This window comes from Telopea speciosissima, chromosome 4, assembly GCF_018873765.1.
Source record: "Telopea speciosissima isolate NSW1024214 ecotype Mountain lineage chromosome 4, Tspe_v1, whole genome shotgun sequence".
NCBI classification, from domain to species: Eukaryota; Viridiplantae; Streptophyta; class Magnoliopsida; order Proteales; family Proteaceae; genus Telopea; species Telopea speciosissima.
The window spans coordinates 746,390-773,796 of NC_057919.1; the positions used below are offsets into that span (position 1 = coordinate 746,390).

A 27,407-nucleotide genomic window follows, 5' to 3' on the forward strand; every position below is an offset into this window, starting at 1 on the left:
GCAAATACGCTAATGCTGCCGAATGTAGGATTTTGGCCTATCCTCTGTCATATGGGTTAGAATGTATCTGATTAATCTTTTCATTTTCCATTGTTTAAAAGGTAAGTCTCTTTTATTAAATTAGCCTCAAGTGAAATCTGCTCCCCCCTCCCGGGGAGGGCATGGAGAGTTTTTTTTTTTAATAATTTCACTCAAGTAGGGGGGATGGAGCCTATAATTAAATTTTTTTTTTTTTTTTGGCATCTCTCGGAGTTGCTACATGGCATTTATGACTCATGTTCATGAATCCCTTTCTATCAAATCCACCCTGTAATTATAGGGTTTTCAACGTCCCCCTCCCAAACAAATAAAAAAAATAAAATAAAATCCTGGTAACCTGATTTTATCTGTTGGCCAGAAAGTTTTCTAAGCAGCGACTGTGCCTATTTTATGGGAATGAATTGATGAAGTTTATAAATTCTCTCTTTATCCTTGTTAATGTTAAAGAGCGTATGACATTTTCTTTTTTACTTCTTATCGCCTCAGTCAAATTGAATGTGGCGTTGTTAGCTTATGATGTGTATTTGAAAACTTTCTTTTCTTCTTATCATGTCTCTGCTGTGTAGTCTAAAGTAATCCTTTTTTTTTTTAAAAAAAATTTGAGCAGACGGGAGTGGCACTTGGTGTAGAAGTTGATGACAAAATGCCACAGCATGAATATTACGAGTATTTTGGTCCAGATTATACACTTCATGTTGCTCCTAGTAATATGGAGAACAAGAACTCACGCCAGTTATTGGATGAAATTAGAGCAAAGCTTCTTGACAATCTCTCAAAACTCCGGCATGCACCGAGTGTCCAATTTCAGGAACGGCCACCTGATACTGAGCTGCCTGAGGTGTGTTCTAGTATCTCCTGTTTTTGTTATATTTCTGATTCTCACTACAAGCAAACTAATTCATTTTCAGTGAATGGGTTTTTTCTTCTCACATCTCTCTCACCCAGTGAATGAATAATTATTCTGCATTTCAGAAACGCAAAATCCTTAGTCCACAGTCCAAGACCTTTAGTTTAGTTTATGGCACTAATAATTTTCGAAGTGTCTTGATTAAAGGAGATCAGGACTCACCATTTGTTGCATCACAATTCAAGCATTGTCCATGAAGAAAACCAATCGACCATATTAGCTAGATTATTTATTTTTTACACCATTTCTCAGCAACTTAATTGTGGATCATGCAGTGGAGAATAATCTGGTCATGCTGAATTTTACTCATCCAAATCTTTGAGATAGGATCTACTGATTATGGGTCTTGATCCTGATTACTGAGGAGTTGAAATGTGAGAAATTATTGGTGGCCCAGAGGCCCCCAGATGCAATTAAATTATTAAGTTTGATTCTTCAATCTGATGAGAAGCTTCTGACTGGACTCTTGGTTTAATCAACGGAATGTTTTTTCATTAAACTGGATGTCAAGAGTTAGGATTACCAAGCAGATCAAATCTTTGATTCCTTGCTAAAAGTGACTCTGGTACTGCATGAACAGTACTGCCACAGTACACTAATTTGTCTGCAGACTTTTTGGTTGTGGTATGTAAAGATTTCCAAAGGACCTTGGGTTAGGAAGTAGGAACAATCCTCTATAATTTGGTCTGAATCTGAGCCTAGTGAGATTTTTCAAAAGTTTCTGATTAATTTTTGGTTGTACTGTTCTCGCACTTAGTTCTTGTTGTAGAGACTATTTAACAGAATACAGCAAGTCTGCAGTGTTTTCAGAAGTCAAAAATATTTTAAAACCTGTCTGTTACATGGTCGGTGCTGGCCTATATTTCAAAATTTAGTTCCAAGGGTACAATATCTCTGAAAAAGACTCCTATTTGGCCAGCTCATCGGAATAAATTTTTTTATTGGGTGGTCCCCTTGGTAGAATGATAGGGTCTTGGAACTCTATACTACATTACATTGGAAGTGAAATTGAAATTGTAAGGCTTATTATATGATCTCATATATGTGAAACACGGGAGGAGAGTGTGTGTGTTTGTTCTGTCAAATGGAAAAATATTTCATAGTGAAATTTCAGCCGCACAAGCACAACAATTAGGGAAGAAATTAAGTGAGTGATGCAGTTGCCTTAGCCTGGCTGGACATGACCCACTTTGGAAGCCCAAACCAAGGACTGGTCCTAAACCGGTTTTCTGGTCTGGCAAGGTCTGGCACGGGAGGAGAGTGTGTGTTTGTTCTGTCAAATGGAAAAATATTTCATGGTCAAATTTCAGCCGTACAAGCACAACAATTAGGAAAGTAATTGAGTGATGCAGTTGCCTTAGCCTGGCTGGACCGACATGACCCACTTTGGAAGCCCAAACCAAGGACTGGTCCTAAACCGGTTTTCTGGTTTGGCAAGGGCTGGTAGTTCACTTAGGAGTTAGGATGCAATATTTAGTTTGGTTTATTTTATTTCATGGGTAGATTACGTAGGAGTATCTTAGGCAGTTTCCTTTCTTTAGCTATGTTCTATTTTAGTAGTTTCCATTTTGGGTTGTTTCTATTTTAGTTAGGTTTCTATTCCTATGCAAGGCTATTCTCTATTTATTCATTGTAATCGTAGGAGAGCAACAGATTAGAAGATTTGATTAATGGAAGTTATTTGTGAAGCTCTGTGAGAGTGTGTGTGTGTGTGAACGTGAGTGCCCTCTTCCCTTTCCCCTCCTTTCTTCTAATTCTTCTACTGTTCTCTCTGTGAATCCCACCATAGCAGACCACCCCCCTGGTTCTGCATTAGTGAGTCTGAACTCTGAAGACTTTTTCCCCCCCACTTTGGACCCATTTTGAGGCACTTTCCTAATTTCCTTACTTTGGGGCTGGAACTTGGCCAGTGAGATGGGTATGGGATCATCTACCACATGCATGCCATCTGGCAGGTAGTGAGAGCTGATAATCAAATGCAAGTACTTGCGAGGAAACTACAGGACAGTATAACGCATACATTATTTATTGTATATCTATGTGTTGTTATCTGAGTCCTCCTATGCTCCTTGTGTACTTGATTTCACTTACTTGAGTAGCTGACCTCTTTGTGCTGATGATGGTTTTATATTGTATCTGGATTGAATGTTGGGCATGTTTATTTATGATGTTTCATACTTTGTTGCTTTTATAATTATTTTGCTATCATAACATTTAGTAGACATATTTTTTGTGTATAAACTATCGTGTTCAAACCTTCTCAGCAGAGCTTTGAAACTAAATTCTGAAACCATTAAGAAATATTTTTGGATTGTTTTATTATGAATCTAGTCACTCTAGATGTCTATTTATGCTTAACTAATAGCTCCTAAGGATTCATTGTGGAATTCCAAGAAAAACCGATGGTTTAAATGAGTTTATTTGATCATGACATATTTTGCCAAGTTTAATAAAATATTTCAATGATGCATAGGGGTGTAATAAGATAGTTACTGAAATTTAATTCCTTGCCCTTTTGGGAGAGTGGAGCCAGTTGTCATTGCTTGCAGGTCTGTTATGGAGTATCTGAATTTTCAACTTTATCTTTGAGGCTGTAAAATTTCATTCTGTTGGTTCTAAGTCACTGAAACTTAATATTGTTTTTCATCATTTGGATGTGCTCTTTGTTTCTGTTTATACAGAAATAGTATTTGTAACAGTTAATCTGCCAATCCTTGCATTTGTGTACAAGTTATCATGCATATTCATGTGTATGTATGTATCTGTAGCCTTGCATATACTTGAATACATATTCGATATATGCGGGTGTTAAATCTGTATAATTTTTTAGTAATATATTCCATACAGTGTGAGCAATTCCTACGTTGAACCTTTTCTCTCTGGAGTCCTGACCAATTTCTCAACTCTCAAATGTAACGGGATTCTAACCCTCTAACAGGACAAAATCTAAAAGAATAATAGAAGCAACAGGACCACAAGTTAGGAACAGGATCAGATTCAAGGAGAAATTTTATAATAAGTCAAATAAATCAGGTAGGCCTAAAACTACAGTCAATGGACAATCCTGCAGGTAGAACGAGTCTGCAAAATCTGGTTTGGTTCTAAAATCAGAATAGTCAATTTCTGAAGAATCATACTATCACTAGGACTAATGGTAGCAGTGTAGGGCTAAGTTAATCAATCAGAAAGTTGAAGAAACAAGATCAGAATATCAATGAATCAATAATCAGGAACTGTTATGTGTAATATGAGAGTAAACTATGCAGGATATCACAGGGGTTTGCAACAAGTAAACGGATCACGAAAATAATTGAAAGCAGAGTAGCCATAAAGTATCAAGTTGAGAAGATCTGACCTTTAGTTTCTGGCACAGAAATCCACCTAAACCTCACCCAGAATCCACCGAACACACCACTGAATCCAACCCAACTCAACCTTATCCCAACTAAATGGGTCGACTACATGGATCTTTTTTGTTTATTCAATGCCTACTTGTTTCTGGTCCTAAGCTATGCATGTTTTTCCTCACTTCTCATTGAGTCATTTTAGGCCTACCTCTGGCGTTTTAGCTACTTCAATCTGAATCAAATCGTCCCTCCATACTAGAGCATTCAAAGGTTTCCATTGCACATGTCCATGCCACCTCAAATGTCTTTCTTGCAACTTATCATGTATCGGAGCTAGTCCTAAATTGCCTCTAATATTTTCATTCCTTATTTATCTTTTCTAGTTTTACCATTTATCCATTTTAACATCCTCATTTCAGCTACACTAAGTTTAAGTTTGTTTATATGTTTTTTCATTGTCTGGGCGGGGCAAAGCTCGAGTACGTGGTGTTTGGCTGAGATCTTGCCTCAATAGGCTAAGGTCGGTCTTCTCCTTATATACTCAGGTATCTTGCCTTTGTCTGATCGCTTTTGTTCATCAGAGGTAGTGGTCCCTACTTAACTAACAAGCAATGGGGACAAAGGCCTCGACGCTAATACGCATACGCTACCTATAATACGGGTATGCTACCTGCTAATACACTATAATACGTAACTCTCAGCTCCAGACATTATTGGTGGTCGTATAACTGTTGTATCAAATTTTCCTTTGAGTTCTAAAGGAATAGGTCGATCACACTACACTCAAGACGCAATCTTCCACTTCATCCATTCGATTCTAATTCTTTGTGCAATATTTTCCTTTATTTATGATTGAAACTACCTAAAATTTTTTCTTTGTGGTATCTCTCTATCATCAATTTTTACTATCTCACAACAACAACAACAAACAAACTCACCCTTATCCCAACTAAATGGGGTTGGCTTCATGGATCCATTCAGAACAAATTATGTGAAATAGAGATCCACAAAAAGGGAAAGTAAAGTAAAAGGAATGAAGAATAAAAATGGAGAAATGAGAAGAAAAGTGAGAAATGGAAAATGAAAAATGAAAGATGAATGTAAGAGGAAAGAGGATAGCTCAGGAAATCAGGAGAATCAAAGCTACATGGTGTCGACAGTGTGGATCCTTGCCTTCCAATATAAAGCTATTCACTACACCCGAGTCATATTAAAGTGTGTTACTTCCGGAGGATGCCCTAGCATAAGGTTGAAAATATAAAGCTCTAAGATCCATGGAAATGGGTTTGGCTAAATTTCTTACATTGCTGCCTGCCAACTTAATGCACCAACCCTCCTTCCTTTATCCGGTCTTGAGACCGGCAATATAAAAATGCTGACGGAGTTAAAACACACCACTGAATCCACAACAGCTTAACTCAGAAAATTCTGTACTTGTAGTTACTTCAAATTGATGCATGGCCTAAAAGCCTTGGATATATTTATAGTGAATGATAATCCAGATCTGAAAAGGAAAAATAAAACATAAACAATTTCAGACTCTCTTCCAATCGACCAGCTAAGGGTGGCCGAAAAGCCTTACATATATTTATTTGACGATGAGCCAGCCTCTAGCACAATGCTCAGGTCGGCCATTTCATAGGTAACTAACCTCCATTCCACGTTGTCAAACACTGGCTAACTAAGGGAATTCAAGGAAATGTGGAGATTTACATGATGGATAATGGGTTTTTTGTCTTCAAATTCTTATATGAACATGAAAAAATTCAAGCTCTAGAAGTCGGGCAGAAACCCATCTTCTTGTGCTAATGGAACCGCCAACTCCAACTGCATCAAGTTGATCTACACTATCCCCCTCTGGATTTCGCTCCCTGGTCTTCCTCTCCATTTCTGGTGCACTGACGGTCTCAGTATTGGGGGATCAGTCTTGGGATCACCTCTTTACACTGATGCTAGAGCCAAAAGGAAAGTTTGTTTGGCAAGAGATTTACAGCAGGAAGAAGAGGAAGGAGAGAAGAGAAGAGAATGGGAGAATCGATTATGTGTGTTGAGTGATTCTCAACACACATATTCACTTCATTAATCACTTCTAAGAATTACATAGTCCTTCCCAGGGAGGTAAATAGAAATAAAGAAGAAATAACAAAAATACAACTTAGCCATGTCTAATAATATGACAATGACAGAACTACCCTTACACAACTATTCTAATAACTCTAACACCCCCTGAAGTTGGAGAATAAATGTCATACATTCACAGCTTGCACAATAAGGTACTAAATAGACTAGGAATGAGACCCTTGGTGAAGATATCTACTATTTGATTACCTGTCTTCAAAGGGAGTACAAATGCACCAAGAATCCAACTTTTCTTTGATGAAGTGTCGATAAACCTCAATGTGTTTGGTTCGATCATGCTGAATCGGATTATGGGCAATGCTTATAGCAGCTTTGTTGTCACAATAAAGTCTCATTGGCCCTTCAGTTTCAAAACTCAAGTCTTGAAGTAGTCTCTTTAGCCATATAAGTTCACACACTCCATGACCCATGGCCCTAAACTCAGCCTCTGTACTAGATCTAGCTATAACTGGTTGTTTCTTGCTCCTCCAGGTAACTAGATTACCACCCACAAAGGTACAGTATCCAAAAGTAGATCTCCTGTCAGAGACTGAACCAGCCCAATCAACATCTGTGTAACCTTCAATCTGTAAATGGTCATGCCTGGAAAATAGAAGACTTTTTCCTGAACAGGATTTCAAGTATCTAATGATGCAATACACTGCATCTAGATGTCCACTCCTGGGAGCATGCATGAACTGACTCACCACTCTAACTGCATAAGAGATGCTTGGTCGAGTCAAGGGGAGATAGATTAGTTTCTTAACTAATCTTTGGTACTTGCTTGCATCTATAAGAGAAGAACCACATTCATCACCAAGCTTATGATTCGGATCAATGGAGGAAGTTGCTGGTTTACACCCCACCATACCTGTTCTTTTAGAAGATCAAAAACAAATTTTCTTTGGCAGATGTTGATTCCTTTCCTTGATCTAGATACTTTAATACCCAAGAAGTATTTCAAGAGTCCAAGGTCTTTGATCTTAAACTATTTAGCCAGATAAGACTTCAATCTGTTTATCTCAGCAACATCATTTTCAGTTACCACAATGTCATCAACATAGACAATGAGAGCTGTAACTGTACCATTACCTCTCCCGATAAACAAGGTGTGGTCAGCTTGACTCTGATAATACCCATTCTTCAGGATGGCTTGTCTCAAACCAGGCCTTAGGGGACTACTTGAGGCCATAGAGAGCTTTCTTCAAGAGATACTTTCCCTTCAGCTGAGGGACACTTAAAATCAGGTGGAGGCTGCATGTACACTTCTTCTGCTAAATCTACATGAAGAAATGCATTCTTCACATCTAATTGGTATATTGGCCAATCTTTATTGGCTGCCACTGAAAGAAGAACCCTGATTGAGTTATGCTTGGCTACAGGGGCAAAAGTCTCCTGGTAGTCAATGCCATACACTTGACTATACCCTTTTGCAACCAGCTTAGCTTTGTATCTTTCTACTGTACCATCGGATCTATACTTGATGGTATAAACCCATCTGCATCCAACTGGAGTTCACCCCCTGGGAAGATCAACTAGTGTCCAAGTATTGTTCTTTTCTAGAGCCACCATTTCCTTAGACATTGCTTGCATCCATTTTGGATCGAATAAAGCCTTTGTGACATTTGTGGGAATGGAAGAAGACTCAAGGGCAGTGGAGAAGGCAATACCTGTAGGAGATATAGAGTCATAGGAGAGAAACTGGGCTATGGGATTAGTACAGGCTCTTTTCCCCTTTCTTAGAGCAATGGGAAGATCTAATTCAGGAGGAGAAGTGTTACCTGACTGGGGAGGATGAGGCTGAGGATGTGGATCCAAAGAGGGGTTTTGGCAAGGCTAATTTCCTTTTCCCTTCAAGCATTCACCTCTTTTGAATATGACATCACCACCACTACTAGCATTCTTACCACTACTAGCATCAATATCAACAACACCATCAGCATCAACAATATCCACTTCTTTATATTTTCCAATATCAAATAGGAATGGGGAAGTGGAGGTAGGCAAGGGAGATAGAAATGGAATGACATCAGCATCTTGTTAACTTCTAGTACTCTCCCCCTGAAGAGGATGCTGAGGAGAAGAAAAGTAAGGAATAGACTCAAAGAAGGTGACATCTTTGGAGAGAAGTCGCCTTCGGGAAGGAGGATGGTAGCACTTATACCCTTTGGTTGAATCAGAGTAGCCCAGGAAAATGCACTTGAGAGTTTTGGGATCATGCTTGGTGCGGGCTGATTTGTTGACATGAACATAACAAACACAATCAAAGACTTTTTGAAGCAAGGAGAAGACTGAGGATCGAGGAGAAAGAAGTGCCAAGGGAGATTTGGAGCCAAGGAGTGGAGTTGGCATCCGGTTAATAAGAAAGACAGCGGTAAAAAGTGCATCAGACCAGAAAGTCTTAGGCACATGCATACCAAAGAGGGACCCTGGTGATTTCCAACAAGTGGCGGTTTTTTCTCTCAGCCACCCCATTTTGTTGAGGGTGTCAACACATGCCAATTGATGGATGATGCCATTATCAGTAAAGAACTATTAGAGCCCCCCATTCATGTACTCACCCCCTTATCAGATCTAACAATTTGGATTCGAGTACCAAACTGAGTACTGATAAGTTGTTAAAAATCCTTGAAAGCATCACAAACATCACTCTTTTGTTTCAACAAAACAGTCCAAGTAGACCTAGAATAGTCATCCATAAGTGAAACAGAGTAACGAAATCTAGACAAAGAAGTAGTAGGAGAAGGCCCCCAAACATCAGTATGAACAAGAGAAAAAAGTGCAGTAGATCTATTACCACGATAAGGATAAGATGTGCGGTAATGTTTTGCAAAAATACAAGATTCACATTGAAAAAGATAAGAAGTAAAAGAAGTAAACAAGTGGGGTAACTGTCTCCTCATAACAACAAAAAAGGGATTTCCCAAACGTTGATGCCAAAGCATTACAGACTCCAAAGTACTATGGTCACTTGACCACAAACTTAAGCTGCAGCAGTAGATTGATCAGGTAACCGTGGTTCAAGAAGGTAGAGTCCTTTTTCAGTCCCACTGCCAATAACCCTCTTTGTCTCCAAATCGTGAAAAAGACAATAGGAAGGAAAGAAAGTGGCACAACAATTTAAGGGTTTGGTTAGGTGACTCACTGATAATAGGTTAGTAGCAAATCAGGAACATGAAGGACAAACTCAAGGGAGATAGGAGTAACTCTCACATTACCTTTACTAGAAACAGAAGAAAAGGAGCCATCAACAACCCTTACCTTGTCTCGGCCAGAGCAAATGGAGTAGGAATCATAATACTGTGACATACCAGTCATGTGATCAGACGCTCCAGAGTCAATCATTAATCCAGGTGGGTATAGTAAAAGGAGTAGATGAGACCTGCAGAGCTGAGGCAAAAGTAGCTGACTCTCCAGAGGTAGAACTAGTAGTTGACCCTCTAAGGTGAGACGTTAGTCGGCGGAGGGCTGCAATATCAACCTATGAAAGGGAATCAGGAGCAGGCTGGGGTCTAGATGTCTCAGACTTAGATGTCACAGAGTGAGCCCTAGCTTCCCCTTGCTTGCCTCCTCGGGCACTAGATGAGCCACCATGCATACAAGGGAGCTGCCCATGAAGATCCCAACACTTGTCCTTGGTGTGTCCAACTTTCCACATTTATCACATTTAAATCTCTCACGGTGATCTGCACGAGTTGGCCCTTGGCCTTTCCCCTACTTTTCTAGTCTCTGTGGGAACTAGAAACAAGAGCAGATCTCTCTGTTGATGGTGCAGTATCCATAGTTGTTCTCCTGGTTTCCTCACTTTGCAAGTAACTACATATTTCATCCAATGATGGAAAGGCAGACCTCCCTAGGATCTGCAGACGAATGTGCTCATATTTGGTTTGAGCCCACCACGTAGAGAATAGATCCTTTCAACTTCTTGGTTCTTGTAAACCTTGACTTCATCCTCAGAGTTGGACAGTCGAATATACCTGTAGTGATCATATTCTTGCCACAGACTGATAATAGTGTTTTAGTAGTCAGAGATGCTCCTATCGCCCTGCTTCATATTGGTGACCTTTTGGTGTATTTGGTACACCCCTTTGCATAGTCACCAACTCAATCAAAGGTCCGGGCAACACTGTCCCACATATCCTTTTATGCAAATTCATCACCCAAATGGGCTTATTTTATAAGGAATAAGTCTAAGGCTGGGATATATATATGTTGGGCCTTTGATCCCAAGGGTTTTCTATGTAATAGGCCACTTTAATGAGCCTAAACTAGGGGTATATAGGTTGCATACGGGATTAGCCCAATACTTAGTTATTTGTTATGTTTTTAATTGAACCGGTTTAAATTGGTAGCATCCAATTGGTTCAATTTAAGTGATCATGTGACTTGGTTAAGTGGTCATGTGACAACTTAAGTGGTCATGTGATGTAAGTGGGGCTGGATTAGGACTCTATAAGTCCAGCCATGTTTTGAGTCTATTTCCTTTAGTATTTTAGTTTCCTAGTCAGTTTAAGTTACCTAATAGGTTAGGGATAGGGTTAGGCCATTCTTTTTTAGTGTCTAAGTCTATCTTTGAGTCTTCTATATAATATATAAGTTTGTAAGGGAGGCCAACATTACATATGAATTTTGATTAATAAAAACTCAGCTTTATGCTTGCTGCCTTTGCTGCTGCTCTGCTCTGTTGAGTGAACCTTGTGAGTAATATCAAGGCTACCTTGTGGGTAATATCAAGGTGAAGGGATTGGTGGACTCCGATCGACTCCTTGCATCTTGTAGATCGGGAGGTCCTTCTTCTTATTCAATTGAGCTTCTTCAAGTTGCTGCTGCTGCCTTTGAAGGAGATTAAACCAGTAAGTAATTTTAATTTCCTGCATATATCCTTCCCCTCTTCATCCTCTAACCTAATCCACACACCCCTCCATCCATCAACCCTAATTCTCCATTAAACCTGCACTCCTACCTCCACTAGGATTCCCCCATAACTCCAGATTTAGCCTTCACTTTCAAACCCTACTTCCAGCCTACATTCCCCACATCACTCCCCACACTCGATCTCAACCCTAGCCTTTAGTATCCACTCTAATCCCTCCATTCCCTCACTCCATTAACCCTAAAACCTGCAACCCGATTCTGCCCAACTGCAGAATTTTAAAACCCCTCCAAACCCTAACATCTTTATATCATTAAGACCTCCTAAACCTGCATATTAAAACCCCATAAACCCCAATACCATTATTCAACCCTAACCCTAAATTTTACCCTAATTAGTCAAATCTGTCCCATTCGGCCAACCCTATTACATAAGCCTATTCCCCTGGTTCCTAGTGGGACTTGTCCTACCTAGGACTACATTACCTTTGGCAGTCTCCTTGTCCATAAATCTCCTGTTGATCTCAGGTTTCATGGAGAAAACCAACCAAGTCATAACTGTGGAGTTCTTAGTCTTCCACTTCAGGTATCCTGGATCAGTAGTAGCAGGCTCCTTAATAGAGCCAGTAATATACCCTAACTTTCCCCTATTGTGCACGGACATCTTCACAGAACGGGACCAATCAAAGTAGTTGGTATTGTCCAATTTCACAATAGATATTTGGGTGTTAGGATTGTCAAAGGAAGCCATAGTGGGGAGACCACTACTCAGGCTGCGAGCTGTAGTTGGTCCACTGACCTCAGAATCTTGCCCATACATAGTAGACATAATGGGCAGTCACTTCAACAATCAATATAGTGTTCTGCTCAAATGGGGAGTACACTCAACCCAAACAAAGGAGGCAAACCAGTAATCAAGTAGCTCCAAACAACCAAATCAACCAGAAACAGAGCAAATACCAAAAAACAGCAAGTGTACTGGGAGTAAAAGCTTGTATAACATCAACCAAACTGCTCTAACACCCAATAGCCTTCAGTCCATAGCAACCAACAAGTGTAAAAGGAACAAAAAACTCCATTCTTATCAACCAACACATATCCAATACGTTCAGCTTCAAAAAAAGTTCAAACCAGAGGCAGAAAACGGAGCTGGCGGTACCTTGGGAGCATCAAAGTTTGGAGCTATGCTCCTCAAACTGCTCCTCTCTTCAACCGAGTGGTTAGGGGTTTAAAAGGGTACCCCTAGACGATCCACAAGCAGCAAATCCCTTCCCAAAGGATGGGAAGATGAGGGAGAAATAGAAGAACAATTCTTCAGCTGGCGGAAAAATTCTGGATGGCTGCTAGGGCTTCAATCTTCATCAACAGCTTCTAAACTCCATCCATGGTGTGTTGGTTTGAAGAATAAGCCTCCAAAGAATGTAGTATGTGTATACTTCACATAGTACAGCCTCTAATGGAACCTTTTGTCCTCTTAGGGTTCCAAAGAGAGGTGAAGGAATAGATAGCCAAGCTTAGTCGAGTCTCAAACCATTACTTGGCTCTGATACCAAGTTGGAACTTAAAGATAGATCAAATCTAGTAAGAGAGAAGAGATTTACAGCAAGAAGAAGAGGAAGGAGAGAAGAGAAGAGAATGGGAGAATCGATTATGTGTGTTGAGTGATTCTCAACACATATTCACTTCATTAATCACTTATAAGAATTACATAGACCTCCCTAGGGAGGTAAATAGAAATAAAGAAGAAATAACAAAAATACAACTTAGCCATGTCTAATAATAAGACAATGACAGAACTACCCTTACACAACTATTCTAATAACTCTAACAATCACCTCTTTACACTGATGCTAGAACCAAAAGGAAAGATTGTTTGGCCTACGCTAGTCTCTGTACAGAAGTTTATGCGGATGACCCTTTGCCATCGTCAATCATAGTGAAAGATGGTGACAATTTCACTTTTCAAAAACATGTTGCATATGGACTACATGAAATGTAATGTGTTTGGCCATGACACTCACTTATGCATCGCATCTACCCTTGATGGTACTAGTGATGATGACCCTTTACCTTCCACACTCTCCGCCACATCAAACACCTTGAATGACCACTCTATGATCTACTCTCCCCCTCTGTCATTACTCCCTCATCTTACCTCTAACCCTTTTGTTGGGTTTCGTCCTCCTAGCCGTGGTCGGACAAGGCGTTGACGATGCCACCAGAGCTCTCGAGACAAGTTGGCTTATGGATTTCCAATGGGCCATTCCATTGATTATCAGTCCCTACCACAACTCTGGACAGACCAATAATTACAATGGGGGAGTGTCATGGGTAGATAAGGCCCAATAATCACAATGGGGGATTGTTATGGGCCAGAAGAACTATACTTAGCGGGACGAGAGATGGGGCCTAGGGATGAGTAATGAGCCGGAGGGCTAGGTCTGTCCCACAGAGTTCAGAGTGTTGGTTGTGATAAGACCCTTCAGTTGTTAATGAGTCGTTGTTTTTGGCCCAATTTGAAACGGGATCTGCACTGTTTTGTAATGCGTTGTAGAGTGTGCCAAACATCCAAAGGACAAGCTACCAATGCTGGTTTATATTTGCCCTTGCCTATTCCCAAAGCTACTTGGGAAGATATTTCTATGGATTTTGTTCTCAGGTTGCCACGAAACCAACGGGGTATGGACTCCATCTTTGTTGTCATTGACCGATTTTCCAAGATGGCCCATTTTATTCTTTGCAGAAAAACCATGGATGCATCTCGTATCACTGATTTGTTCTTTAAAGAAGTTTTAAAATACATGGTGTTACCAAGACCATCAGCTCTGATAGAGATGCGAAGTTTCTTGGACATTTTTGGCGACAACTGTGGAAGAGTCTAGGTACATCAGTTCAGTTTAGTTCCGTGTTTCATCCCCAAATTGGTGGGCAAACTAAGGTTGTCAACTGTTCCTTGGGTAACTTGTTGCGGAGTTTGATAGATGATAACCCCCGTTCTTGGGAGAATCATTTATCTTTGGGCGAGTTTGCCTTCAATTGTTCAGTGAATCGCTCCACTGGTCTTAGCCCGTTCATGATTGTGTATGGTAGGCAACCAACAACGGCACTCGACCTTGCACGGATTCTTTTTCCTAGACAACCTCTTGTACAGGTAGAGGAGATTGCATCTCAATTGCGGCGTATTCATGACGAAGTTCAGCAAAAGTTGGTGACTAGTGTTGCGACTTACAAGAAGGCTGTCAATAAGCGGTGGCAAGAAGTGCTCTTCGAACCTGGTGATTATGTTTGGGCATTCTTACCCCCTGAACGTCAACCCACTTGCAGCTATAGCAAGCTTAATGGCCGGAAGATAAGGCCTTTGGAAGTTCTTGCATGCATCAATTCAAATGCGTACCGTTTAAAGCTGCCCCCTCATATTCGAACGCATGATGTCTTTAATGTTTGGCATTTGACGCTTTATCTTGGAAATTATTCGGATGATGGTGACACGAATTCGGGGGAATGATGCAGCCACAGAAGAGGTCTTCACCAACCAATTAGAATTGCGCCACAACCATCCTAAGCAGATCCGACGTTCATCACGGATCCAACAGCGCAAAAGAATGGTTTAACGCATAAGAACTTCTACACGTCCTGCAATTACCTTTTCTAGTTCCTATATGAATTATTTTTAAAGATAGGATTTGTTTTCCAGATTGGTTACGTGTCTTAGTTAGTTAGTTATTTTCTTTGGTTGAATCCTATTAGGAGTTAGTTCTTTTTTGTTTTTTCTCTATTTAAAGCCATTGGTTCTGATTGTAAGACAGATTTCGATTATTTAAATTTAAGTTTCTCCAATTTCTGAGATTCAGTTTTAGAACCTTGAAGAGTTCACGTGAAGATCTTGAAGAATCTTCGTTGCGTTCTTGAAGAAGCGCAAGTTCTTGAACCGCTGTGATGATCAACGTTGCAAGTCCATCGACGTTTCCGTTGGGTTGCTCCAGTTGTTTAATAGGCTCCTTAGAAGGGGCTAACACAATTTTCTTCCCATCAGAAACAAAAGAGTAGGTATTTTGTACCCATCATGAATGGTTTTCCTATCAAATTGCCAAGGATGGCCAAGAATGATATGACTGGCATCCATAGGTAACACATCACCATATTTTATCATAATATGTAGCAGCAATAGACAATGAGACTAAGCAACGTTTTGATATAGTTACCTTAATACCCTTCTTCATCCATGCCATGATGCTCCTTCGATTCCAATTGTAATTTTCGAACCGCCTTTTCTGAGATGATGTTTTCACAGCATCCAGAATCAATGATAAGTTGGCACACTTTGCCTGAAACAGTGCAAGCCGAGTGGAATATATTATTACGGAGCCAACGATTGTCGGGTTCCTATCGAGGTGTGAGAAATTTTTTTCTCATCATAAGCATTTCACCAGAATCAGCATGTAAGACCTCTCTTGCTTCATGGTCACCTGAACTGTCATAATGTGGATACTCAATATGATCATGATCAAGGCCAGGGCTCTCTTCCTCTGGGTTGTTAGGATCATTCTCTAATAGTAGACCTTTTCAAGCCAGTCGGTTCTTGATGGTCCGACAATTGTTAGCACAGTGACCCATCTCACCACATGCGTAACATTTAATATTGGATGATGAAGATTGAGTTAATGGAGGTGGATGAGTGGTACGGTTGGGTTGGTTGGAAATGGATCCATATGTAGTGGAAGGGATGATAGGGTTTGATGTGGGTTGGACGGTAGAAGCAGATTTAGAAGATGGGTTATAGGCTGTTGTATCTCTCACGGTTGAGAATCGGTTAGGCGTGGAGAAAGGTTGCTGCTTTCACTGCCGTGATTGCTCAACCTTAAATGCACGTTGGTGAGCATCTCCCAAGTCCCAAATATCAAGAACTTTAAGCACCTCTTGAATATAGGACTGCATTCCGCCCAAATATTTACTTACTAACATCTCTTCCGAATCGCCAATATTGTTGCGAATTAGCAATTCGTTGAACTCGTTGGTGTATTGATCCACCGTACGGGTGCCTTGACCATTCGTTACTCATACCCATATTCTCTATCTTTTTTCAAGTTAAGTGTTAACAAAACAGAAGATGAGAGAATGCTTGGATGATTAATGATCACCCCCAAGCCTGTATTTATATTTGTTATCAAAACCAAAATTGGGGAAAGCTTGAATGATCCAGATCAATCACTCAACCCCTTATTTATAATAACATCAAATTACAATCAAAGTATGATTCCCCCCCCAATCCTATTCCTATTAGGAATTCCTACTACAATTAGGAGTCCCAAATAGAGATCGGATAGAGGAGAAAAAACAGAAAAAAAGAAGAAACTAAAGTATTAAATAACTAAAACAAATCACTAAAATAATGAGGATTAAATTACCCCTATCGGGTAAGTAGTCCATCTCAACACTCCCCCTCAAGTTGGAGCAAAGATATCGATCATGCCCAACTTGACTAGATTGGGATGAAACAATATCCCGGACAATCCCTTAGTGAAGATATCAGCAAGTTGATCAGTAGATGTCACAAAGGGAATGCAAATCTGCCCATCTTCTAACTTCTCTTTGATGAAATGCCTATCCACCTTAACATGCTTGGTACGATCATGCTGTACTAGGTTGTGTGCTATGCTGATTGCAGCCTTGTTGTCGCAGTACAACATCATAGGAAGACGAATAGGAACACCAAGATCTTGTAGCAAACCTTTAAGCCAGAGAAACTCACAAATACCTTGTGCCATAGCTCGAAACTTAGCTTCGGCACTAGAACGAGCAACTACATTTTGCTTCTTGCTACGCCATGTGACAAGATTTTCACCTACGAAGGAGCAATATCTAGAAATAGACTTGCGAGCTCTGCAGAACCAGCCCAATCAGCATCGGTATATGCCTCTATCCGTAGGTGACCATGTGAAGACAAAAGAATACCCTTTCCAGGAGCTGACTTCAAATAGTGTAGAATGCAAAGAACAGCCTCCATATGAGAAGTGTAGGGATCATGCATAAATTGACTCACAACACTCACAGCAACAGCAATGTCTGGACGAGTGTTTGAAAGGTAAATCGGCTTCCCTACAAGCCTTTGGTACCGGCCTTTATCAACAGGCTCACCCACATTTTCCTTGAGCCGAACAGTGGGATCCATAGGAGTATCTGAAGGGTGGCAGCCTAGCAAACCTGTTTCAGCCAACAAGTATAGGACATACTTTCTTTGGGAGAGAAATATGCCTTTTGAAGATCTGGCCACTTCAATCCCAAGAAAGTATCTTAATTTTCCTAGATCCTTAATCTCAAATTCCTGGCCAAGGAAGGTCTTCAACTGTCTGATCTCATCACCATCATTGCCAGTAACCACTATGTCATCAACGTAGACTATAAGAACAGTGAGTTTTTCAGCAACCCTCTTGATAAAGAGTGTGTGATCAACATTACTCTGCTTATAGCCCACAGAAATCATGGCCTTGTGGAATCGACCAAACGAAGCTCGAGGAGACTGTTTTAGCCCATATAGTGCACGCTTCAGCCTGCACACTTTTCCTTTATTTCTGTCACAAGAGAACCCTGGTGGAATGTCCCTATATACCTCCTCCTCCAGTGCTCCATTTAGGAAGGCATTTTTAACATCTAGCTGTTGCAAATCCCAACCAAGGTTGACTACACATGATAACAACACACGAATTGTATTTAACTTTGCAATAGGTGCAAAGGTCTCCTGGTAATCAATGCTGTATGTATGAGTAAAACCTTTGGCCACGAATCGTGCCCTATACCAATCCACAGTGCCATCGACCTTCTGTTTCACCACAAACACCCATTTACATCCAACGGTTTTCTTCCCAGGTGGAAGAACCACAAGCTCCCATGTGTTATTTTTCTTCAAAGCCTCCATTGCTTCCATCATGGCTGCCTTCCACTTTCCATCTGATAGAGCTTCCTGCTAATTGTTAGGAACACGAACAGAAGAAAGAGAAGAAATAAAAGCACGAAATGATGGGGGAAAGGGAGTCATAAGAAACAACATGAGATATGGGATGCTGAGTGCAAGTCCTGACACCTTTGCGAAGGGCAATAGGTAACTCAGGAGAAGGAACATTACCGGGTGGAGAGGCAGGTTCGGCAATTGGATGGGTACGGGAGCAACAGTTGATTGAACCTGCTTATGTTTCCTTGCATAGGTCTTCATATTGCTAGCATCAATCCTCCTCTGAAATTCACTAATGGTCCTCTGGACAGGAGTCTGGGCTGGAGTGGTTTGCTCCCCCTGAATGGAGGTGATCTCCCCCTGTTCAGGAATCTCTCCCCCTGACTCGGGGGGAGGAGGGGGAGGACTTGAAGTAGGCTGAACAGATTCAGACTCATTATAAACAGACTGGAGTGGAGGTGGAGAGTCTATGGTCAACACATCTTCGCTAACACTCTCCCCCTGAAGAGGTGGGGACACATAGTAGGAGACACTCTCATGAAACATGACATCCATGCTAATAAAAGTCCGACGGGATGGAGGGTGATAGCACTTGTAGCCCTTCTGTGTAGCAGAGTACCCTAAGAAAATGCACCGAAGACTACGTGGGTCAAGTTTGCCCGGGGACCTTGTATCCCTGGCATAGCAAACGCAGCCAAAAACCTTAGGGGGAACAACAAAGGACGAAGAACCAAGTAATAGCTCAACAGGGGGTCTATTAATTAAATAGGCTGCAGTAAGGACAACATCCCCGTAATAAACAGAAGGGACATTACGGGCAAACAGAAGGGCACGAGCTACCTCCAAGAGGTGGCGATTCTTCCTCTCAGCCACACCATTTTGTGCTGGAGTATCCACATAGCTGATCTGATGGAGGATTCCATGGGCAGCCAGGTATTTTTGAAACTGACCTTCCATATACTCTCTCCCATTATCACCCCTTAAAATTTGAATAATGGCATTAAATTGAGTTTTAACCAGCTGGTGAAAGTGCTGAAAACATGAGAAAACCTCACTTTTATTGTACATAAGATAGACCCAAGTAAACCTAGAATAGCAATCAATAAAGGTGACATACCACCGATGACCCGAAAGTGAAACCTTTCTACTAGGACCCCACACATCAGTATGAACAGCATGAAATAAAGAAGATGACCTTTTATTAGAAATTGGATAGTTGGAACGTGTTTGTTTGGCCAAGACACAAGGCTCACAAAAAAGTCTTCTTTATTACAAGTATTACTTAATGCTGGAAATAAAGTAGATAAAGTACCTAAAGGTGGATGTCCTAGTCTAGAGTGCCATATGTGTAGTTCAAAAGAGAACGATGCTGGGAACAAAGCCTAGAAGGTAAAGCCTGAGTAGATGCAGGATCTCCATCAAACAGGTACAATCCGCCATGCACTTTACCCGATCCAATCGTCTTCCCCGAGTCCAGTTCCTGAAAAACACAATGAGTAGGAAAGAAGGCCACTTTATAGTTGGGCTTATGTAACACAGAAGATAATGTCAAAGAAGGGGAACAACCAATGGATCCTTTCCCAGATATGGAGGAGAGGGATCCATCAACAATTTTAACTTTGTCCTTACCAGAAGCAGGAAAGTATGTGTGAAAAAGACTGGAGGAACCTGTCATGTGATCAGTAGCTCCGGAGTCTATAATCTAAGGAGTGGAAACTACTGATGCACAATGACCAGCAAAGGAAATACCTGTATGAGCAAAGTAGGAACCTGAATTGGCAGCAGATGTAGTAGGGGCATCAGATGTGTTTAACAGACGCCGGAGAGCTTGAAGTTCTTCTTGGGAGAAACCGATGTCAGTAGTGGGACCTGGAGCTACACTTTCAGTGTGATTGGCTTTGTTTTTAGACTTGGCACGACCACGTTTGCTCTCAAAATCAGCAGGCTTCCCATGGAGTTTCCAACACTGAGCCTTAGTGTGATATGGTTTGTGGCAATGATCACACTTCCTAAGCTCTTTAGCAGTAGCAGTAGTAGCAACATTATCAGCAGAAGTGTCAGTAGTGGAACCAGCAGTCTGTAAGGCTAATCTGTCGACCTTAGGAGTAATCATCATAGCAGCCCTCCTTGTCTCTTCACTGTGTACATAGGAAAAAGCTTCCTCCAAAGTGGGGAAAGGAACCCGACCAAGAACCTACACCCGAATAGGATCATACTCATCATTGAGTTTAGCCAGAAAGTCATAGACCCGAAACTGATCTACATAGGTGTGCTAGGCAGTAATATCAGCAGCAGTGGTAGGCTGAAACCGAGCATAGTGATCCAGTTGCTGCCATAAGCACTTGAGGGCAGCATAGTACTTAGTGACTGTCATCTCCTTCTGAGTAGTGTTTTGACTTTTGAAGAGTTTTCCTGATCTCATAAACCTGAGCACCACCCCCTGAACGACCATAAGTACCCTTGACAGCAGTCCATATCTGAGTAGCAGTGTCAAGGAGAAGATACTAACTAGAGAGGTCAGTGTTCATGGAGTTCAGAACAAAGGACATCCCCATTGCATCATTGGCAGCCCATTTAGTACAGGCAGCACCTTCTTCAGTGGGCTGTTTGATGGTACCGGTAAGATGGCCAGTGAGTCCCCTACCAGCCACAGTTAGGGATAATGATCTGGCCCAAATTAGATAGTTGGTACCATCAAGCTTGATGGCAGCAGCATAGGGAAGGAAATCATTTCTGGTCTGATCTCCTCCAGAAGTAGCTGAGGTTATCTCTGAGTCACCCATGATTCAGCAAGGCAGATATCGATCCTTGAGTTGAAAGAAAAATCTGATCTTCAAAACACTGCCAGGTAGAAATCAAGCTTGAATTGAAAAAAAAAATAATTCTGATCTTCAAAAAAACTGCAGCAATTGGTGTTGAAACAAAGGTCGATTGCAGCAGTATATTCAGGGAATTACCCCTAAAAAAATCTCCTCAAACAGCAGCCCAGAAAAACCAAATCGATAAGGTGTCAGGGTTTTTCAAAACCCTGACAGTTGAGATCAATAAGAAAGAGGAAACAGGCTGCAGCTTTGAGGTCTTCAATCAATGAGAATTCAGGTATGATAGATGCTGTCTGAAGTCCTGCAGTCATGCTCCAAAATAAGCAATCGATCTCCTAACTGTTATGAGATCGATTTCCAAAAGAGTTGAAGCAGTCCAAATCGCAGAGAGAAAAATTGCAGCAGCTATTGATCTGTTTTTAGGGCATTAAAACTGAGGTGGAATGGAGGGCAGCACTCGAACCACAGTTGGATCACCTCATTAGTGTTGCCCTTGAAGGGTTGAGAGAACCAAAGAAAGAGAAAGAAGAGAGAGAGAGAAGAAATCGATGAAAGGGGATAAAAGAGAAGAATCAATGGAAGGGGGGAAGGTCTTGAAAACCCTAGATCAGAGAAGGGTGCTTTGATACCATGTTATCAAAACCAGAATTGGGGATAGCTTGAATGATCCAGATCGATCACTCAGCCCCTTATTTATAATAACATCAAATTACAATCAAAGTATGATTCCCCCCCAATCCTATTCCTATTAGGAATTCCTTCTACAATTAGGAGTCCCAAATAGAGATCGGATAGAGGAGAAAAAACAGAAAAAAAGAAGAAACTAAAGTATAAAATAACTAAAACAAATCACTAAAATAATGAGGACTAAATTACCCCAATCGGGTAAGTAGTCCATCTCAACAATATTGTTGAAAATAAAAGATAGAATTACATGTGAGCAATGTGGGACTAAACCCACGTAATAGAAATAAAAATAAAACAGTAAAAAAGGTCCAGAATACCCCCCACGGTATTCTGGCTCATATAATCTAACACTCTTCCTCAAGTTGGAGCAAATATGTCAATAATGCCCAACTTGACTAGATTAGGATGAAACAATTCCGGATAATCCCTTGGTGAAAAAATCAGCAATCTCATCAGTAGACTTCCTTCACAAAGGGAACACAAATCGGCCCTTCTTCCAATTTCTCTTTGATGAAATGCCTATCCACGTCAACATGCTTAGTGCGATCATTCTGTATCGGGTTATGTGCAATACTGATTGCAGCCTTGTTGTCACAGAACAACATCATAGGAAGACGAATAGGAACCCCAAGGTCTTGTAGCAAGCCTTTAAGCCAAAGTAACTCACAAATACCTTGTGCCATAACACGAAATTCTACTTCAGCACTAGAACGTGCAACCACATTCTGCTTCTTACTATGCCAAGTGACAAGATTGCCACCTATAAAAGAACAATACCCAGAGATAGACTTGCGATCTATAGAACCAACCCAATCAGCATCAGTATACGCCTCTATCCATAGGTGACCATGAGGAGACAGGAGAATACACTTTCCAGGAGCTGACTTCAGGTAGTGAAGGATACGAAGAACAACCTCCATATGAGAAGAGTAGGGATCATGCATAAATTGACTCACAGTACTCACAGCAACAACAATATCTGGACGTGTGTGTGAGAGATAAATCAACTTCCCACTAGTCTTTGGTACCGGCCTTTATCGACAGGTTCATCCTCTTTTTCCTTGAGACGAACAGTAGCATCCATACGAGTATTTGAAGGGTGACATCCTAGTAAACCAGTTTCAGCCAATAAATCTAGGACATGCTTCCTTTGGAAGAGAAAAATGCCTTTAGAAGATCTGGTAACCTCAATCCCAAGAAAGTACCTTAGCTTTCCTAGATCTTTAATCCCAAGCTCCTGGCCAAGAAAGGACTTAAACCGGCTGATCTCATCACCATCATTGCCAGTGACCACTATGTCATCAACGTGGACTATAAGAACAGTGAGTTTTCCACCAACCCTCTTTATAAAGAGAGTGTGATCAGCATTACTTTGCTTATAGCCTACAGAAATCGTGATCTTGTGAAACCGGCGAAACCATGCTCAAGTTCAGCCCATAAAGTGCACGCTTCAATTTACACACCTTACCTGGGTTTTTGTCACAAGAGAACCTTGATGGAATGTCCATATACACCTCCTCATCCAGTTCTCCATTGAGGAAAGCATTCTTTACATCCAACTATTGCAATTCCCATCCAAGATTAACTGCACAGGATAGCAAAACCCGAACAGTATCCAGCTTTGCAACAGGGGCAAAGGTCTCTTGGTAATCAATGCCATATGTCTGGGTGAACCCCTTTGCCACGAGTCGTGCCTTATACCTATCCACAGTGCCATCCACCTTCTGTTTCACTACAAACACAAACTTACATCCAACCGTTCTCTTCCCAGGTGGAAGAATCACAAGCTCCCATGTGCTATTTTTTTTCAGGGCTTCCATTTCTTCTATCATTGCTGCCTTCCAATTTCCATCTGATAGAGCTTCCTGCCAATTGTTAGGAATACAAACAGAAGAAAGAGAAGAAACAAAAGCACGAAAAGATAGAGAAAGGGAGTCATAAGAAACAACATAGGATATAGGATGCTTAGTGCAAGCCCTGACATCCATGCGAATATTAATAGGTAAATCAAAAGAAGAAGTATTACCAGGTGAAGAGGCAGGTTCTGGAACCAGGTTCGGCAATTGGATGGGTACTGGTGCTCTAGTTGATTGAAGTTGCTTATGTTTCCTTCTATAAGTCTGCACATTAGATTCATTAATCCTCCTCTGAAATTCACTAATGGTTTTCTGGAGAGGAGTTTGCTCCCCTTGAGTATGAATGTCAACAACATCATCTGGGATGGTCTCCTCCTGTATAGGACCTCCCCCCTTGAAGCAGAGGGAGGACTAGGAGTAGGAGGAATAGGGGCAGACTCATTGTAAATAGTTTGTAGGGGAGGTTCTATGGTCTGCACATCTTCACACTCTCCCCCTAAAGAGGTAGGGACAAATAATAAGACACAGTCTCATGAAAAACAACATCCATACTGACCAATGTACGTTTGGCAGGAGGATAATAGCACTTTACCCCTTCTGGGTGGCAAAGTAACCTAAACAAAATGCAGCGGAGGCTACGGGGTTCAAGTTTACTAGGGCACCTAGTATCCCTGGCATAGCAAACACAGCCAAACACCCTAGGGGGAACAATAAAAGAAGAAGAGCCAAGTAAGTGCTCGACAAGGGCCTTGGAGTCAAGAACCTAACTGGGCAGTCTATTAATCAAATAGGCCGTAGTGAGGACAGCATCTCCCCAATAAAAGGAAAGAACATGTCGAGCAAACATTAAGTGCTCTGGCCACCTCCAATAGATGGCGGTTTTTTCTTTCAGCCACACCATTCTAGGCTAGAGTATCAACACAGCTGGTCTGATGTAAAATCCCATGGGCAGCAAGGTATCTTTGGAACTGACCTTCCATTTACTTTGTCCCATTGTCACTTCTCAAGACTTTGAGAGTGGCATTAAATTGGGTCTTGACCATCGGGTGTAAATGCTGAAAATAGGGAAAAACCTCATTTTTTGTGTGCCTCAGGTAGACCCAAGTGAATCGAGAATAATAATCTATAAAAGTGACATATTACCTATGACCAGAGAGAGAAGCTTTTCGACTAGGACCCCACACATCAGTATGAACCAATTGAAATAAGAAAGATCTTTTACTAGAAATAGGATAGTTTGAACGTATCTGTTTGGTCAAGACACAAGGCTCACAAAAAAAATCTTCCTTATTACAATTTTTTATTAATGCTGGAAATAAATGTGATAAAGTTACTAAGGGGGGGTGTCCTAATCGAGAATGTCATTTGTGTACTTCAGAGGAGAATGATGCAGGCTGACATAGCTGAGAAGGTAAAGCCTGTGTAACAAGTGGGTCACCATCAAGCAGGTACAATCTACCATGCACCTTATCTAATCCAATCGTCTTCCCCGAGTCCAGATCCTGAAAGACACGATGAGATGGAAAAAAGGTCACTGTACAATTCAGATTTTTTGTAATACTACTAATACATAGAAGGTTAGTAGTGAAATTGGGAATATGCGACTCAGAAGACCATGTAAGAGTAGGGGAACAACTAATGGATCCTCTCTCAGAAATAGATGAGAGGGACCCATCAGCTATTTTAACCTTATCCCTTCCAGAAGTAGGGGAATAGGTATGAAAAAGGCTAGAAGAACCTGTCATGTGATCAGTGGCACCGGAGTCGATGATCCATGGAGTGGAGAGAACTGATGCACAATGACTAGCAAAGGGAATACCTGAATGGGCAAAATGAGAACCTGATGGTGTGGAATAACTGGCAGTAGATGTAGTAGAGGCAGCAGAAGTCTGTAACATACGCTTAAGAGCCTGAAATTCTTTCTAGGAGAAACCTGTTCAGTAGTAGGGGCTGTAGTTACACTTTCAGTGTGATTAGCCTTGCCTTTAGGTTTACCACGACCACGTTTGGTCTCAAAATCAGCGGCCTTCCCATGTAATTTCTTGCACTGAGCCTTAGTGTGATAGGGTTTGTTGCAATGATCACACTTGATTGGTTCACGTGCTGGAGCAACAACAACAGAAGCACTACTCTCAGTAGTAGTAGAAGAGTTGGAACCAATGGCCTGTAGGGCTGATCTCTCAACTGTAAGAGTCAACATCATAGCAGCTCGATGGGTCTCTTCAGTGTGAACATAAGAAAAGGCCTGCTCCAATATGGGGAAAGGAATCCGACCAAGAACTTGCACTCGAATTGGATCATATTCAGCATTAAGAGCAGCCAAAAAATCATAAACCCAAAACTGATTTACATACTTGGAATAGGCAGTAATGTCATCAGGTGTAGAGGGCTGAAATTGAACATAGTGATCCAATTGTTGCCATAAGCTCTTGAGGACAGCATAGTGTTCGGTAACTGACAACTCCTTCTGAGTAGTGGTATGGAGTGTCTTCCGGATGTCATAAACTTATGCATCATTCCTCAATTGCCCATAAGTTCCCTTAGCGGCAGCCCATATTTGCGACTGTGCCAAGGAGAAGGTACTGGTTGGAGAGTTATTGAGGCATGGAGTTCAGAACAAAGGACATAACCATAGCATCATTGGCATTCCATCTAGCTTGAGATGGACCCTCTTCACTAGCCCACATTAGATAATTGGTGCCATCAAGTTTAATGGAGGCAGCATAAGGGAGGAATTCAGTCCTGGATTGACCATCTCCTCCAGAAGTAGTTGTGGTCACATCGGAGTCTAGCGTGATGAAGATAATCCTTGGCAGCAAATCATAAGTAAAAGACCTTAAAAATAAGGTTAAATGATCCTCTTGGTAGCAAAGAAGCTTTAAAAGTAATAACAGCCATATCCCCCAATAATCAATAAGAATCAGGGTTTTGAAAAAAACCCTGAAAGAGAAGATCGATTAGGGTTAGGGGTCTTCAAAAAAACTCGAAAGGGGCTGATAGTATTGTTGAGTCCTCCTTGAAGTAGTATGAATGAGATCTCCAAAGATCAGCCCAAGCAAAGAACAGAAAACCCAAAAATCAATAAAAGTCAGAGTTTTTCAAAACCCTGAATTGAGATCGATATTGGGTATAGGCTTCAAATAGTTTGAAATTGCTGTAGTATCTGCTGTCCAATACTGCTATGATCAATCCCCAATAGGTAAAAACAGCTTCCAAGGCAAAGGAGAAGCTAATCTTCAAGAAGGGGAGATCTTCAAAAATTGCAGGAACAAGGGCAGCAGCAATCGAACTTGGTATTTTGATTAAACCATCTGTTGAAGAGGTGGAATTGAGGGCAGCATCTAGATCGTATGATCACCTTGTTAGATCTGCCCTAATAAGAGAAGAAAACCAAAAAGAAGGAAAGGAGAAAGAGAAGATCGAGTGGGAGAAGGTGGAAGAGAGAAACAACGGAAGGTGGGGGATTTTGAAAACCTAGATCAGAGAAAGTGGCTCTGTTACCATGTTAACAAAATAGAATATGAGAGAATGCTTGGATGATTAATGATCACTCCCAAGCCTGTATTTATATTGTTGAAAATAAAAGACAGAATTACATGTGAGCAATGTGGGACTCAACCCACATAATAGAAATAAAAATAAAACAGTAAAAAAGGTCCAGAATACCCCCCATGGTATTCTGGCCCATATAATCCAACATTAAGTTACTAAAAACAACAATATTGCCATTCCATTAAACTTTCCATTAATTACCATTCAGCCATTTCTCTTGTGAGTAATGTAGCTCTAGATAGGAGAGGAATCCTACTAGAG

At 41.1% G+C, this 27,407-nt stretch overlaps 1 protein-coding gene across 6 annotated transcripts in view; it reads left to right on the top strand.

The window, feature by feature from the left end:
- The window catches only part of LOC122658487 (histone deacetylase 19), a 61,438-nt gene that overhangs the window by 17,387 nt on the left and 16,644 nt on the right, over window positions 1-27,407 (top strand). For all 6 annotated transcript variants that reach the window (XM_043853468.1, XM_043853469.1, XM_043853470.1 and 3 more), the window contains exon 4: window positions 647-877. In XM_043853468.1, coding sequence (XP_043709403.1) covers window positions 647-877 — 231 coding nt within the window. The remainder of the gene's footprint in view (window positions 1-646; window positions 878-27,407) is intronic.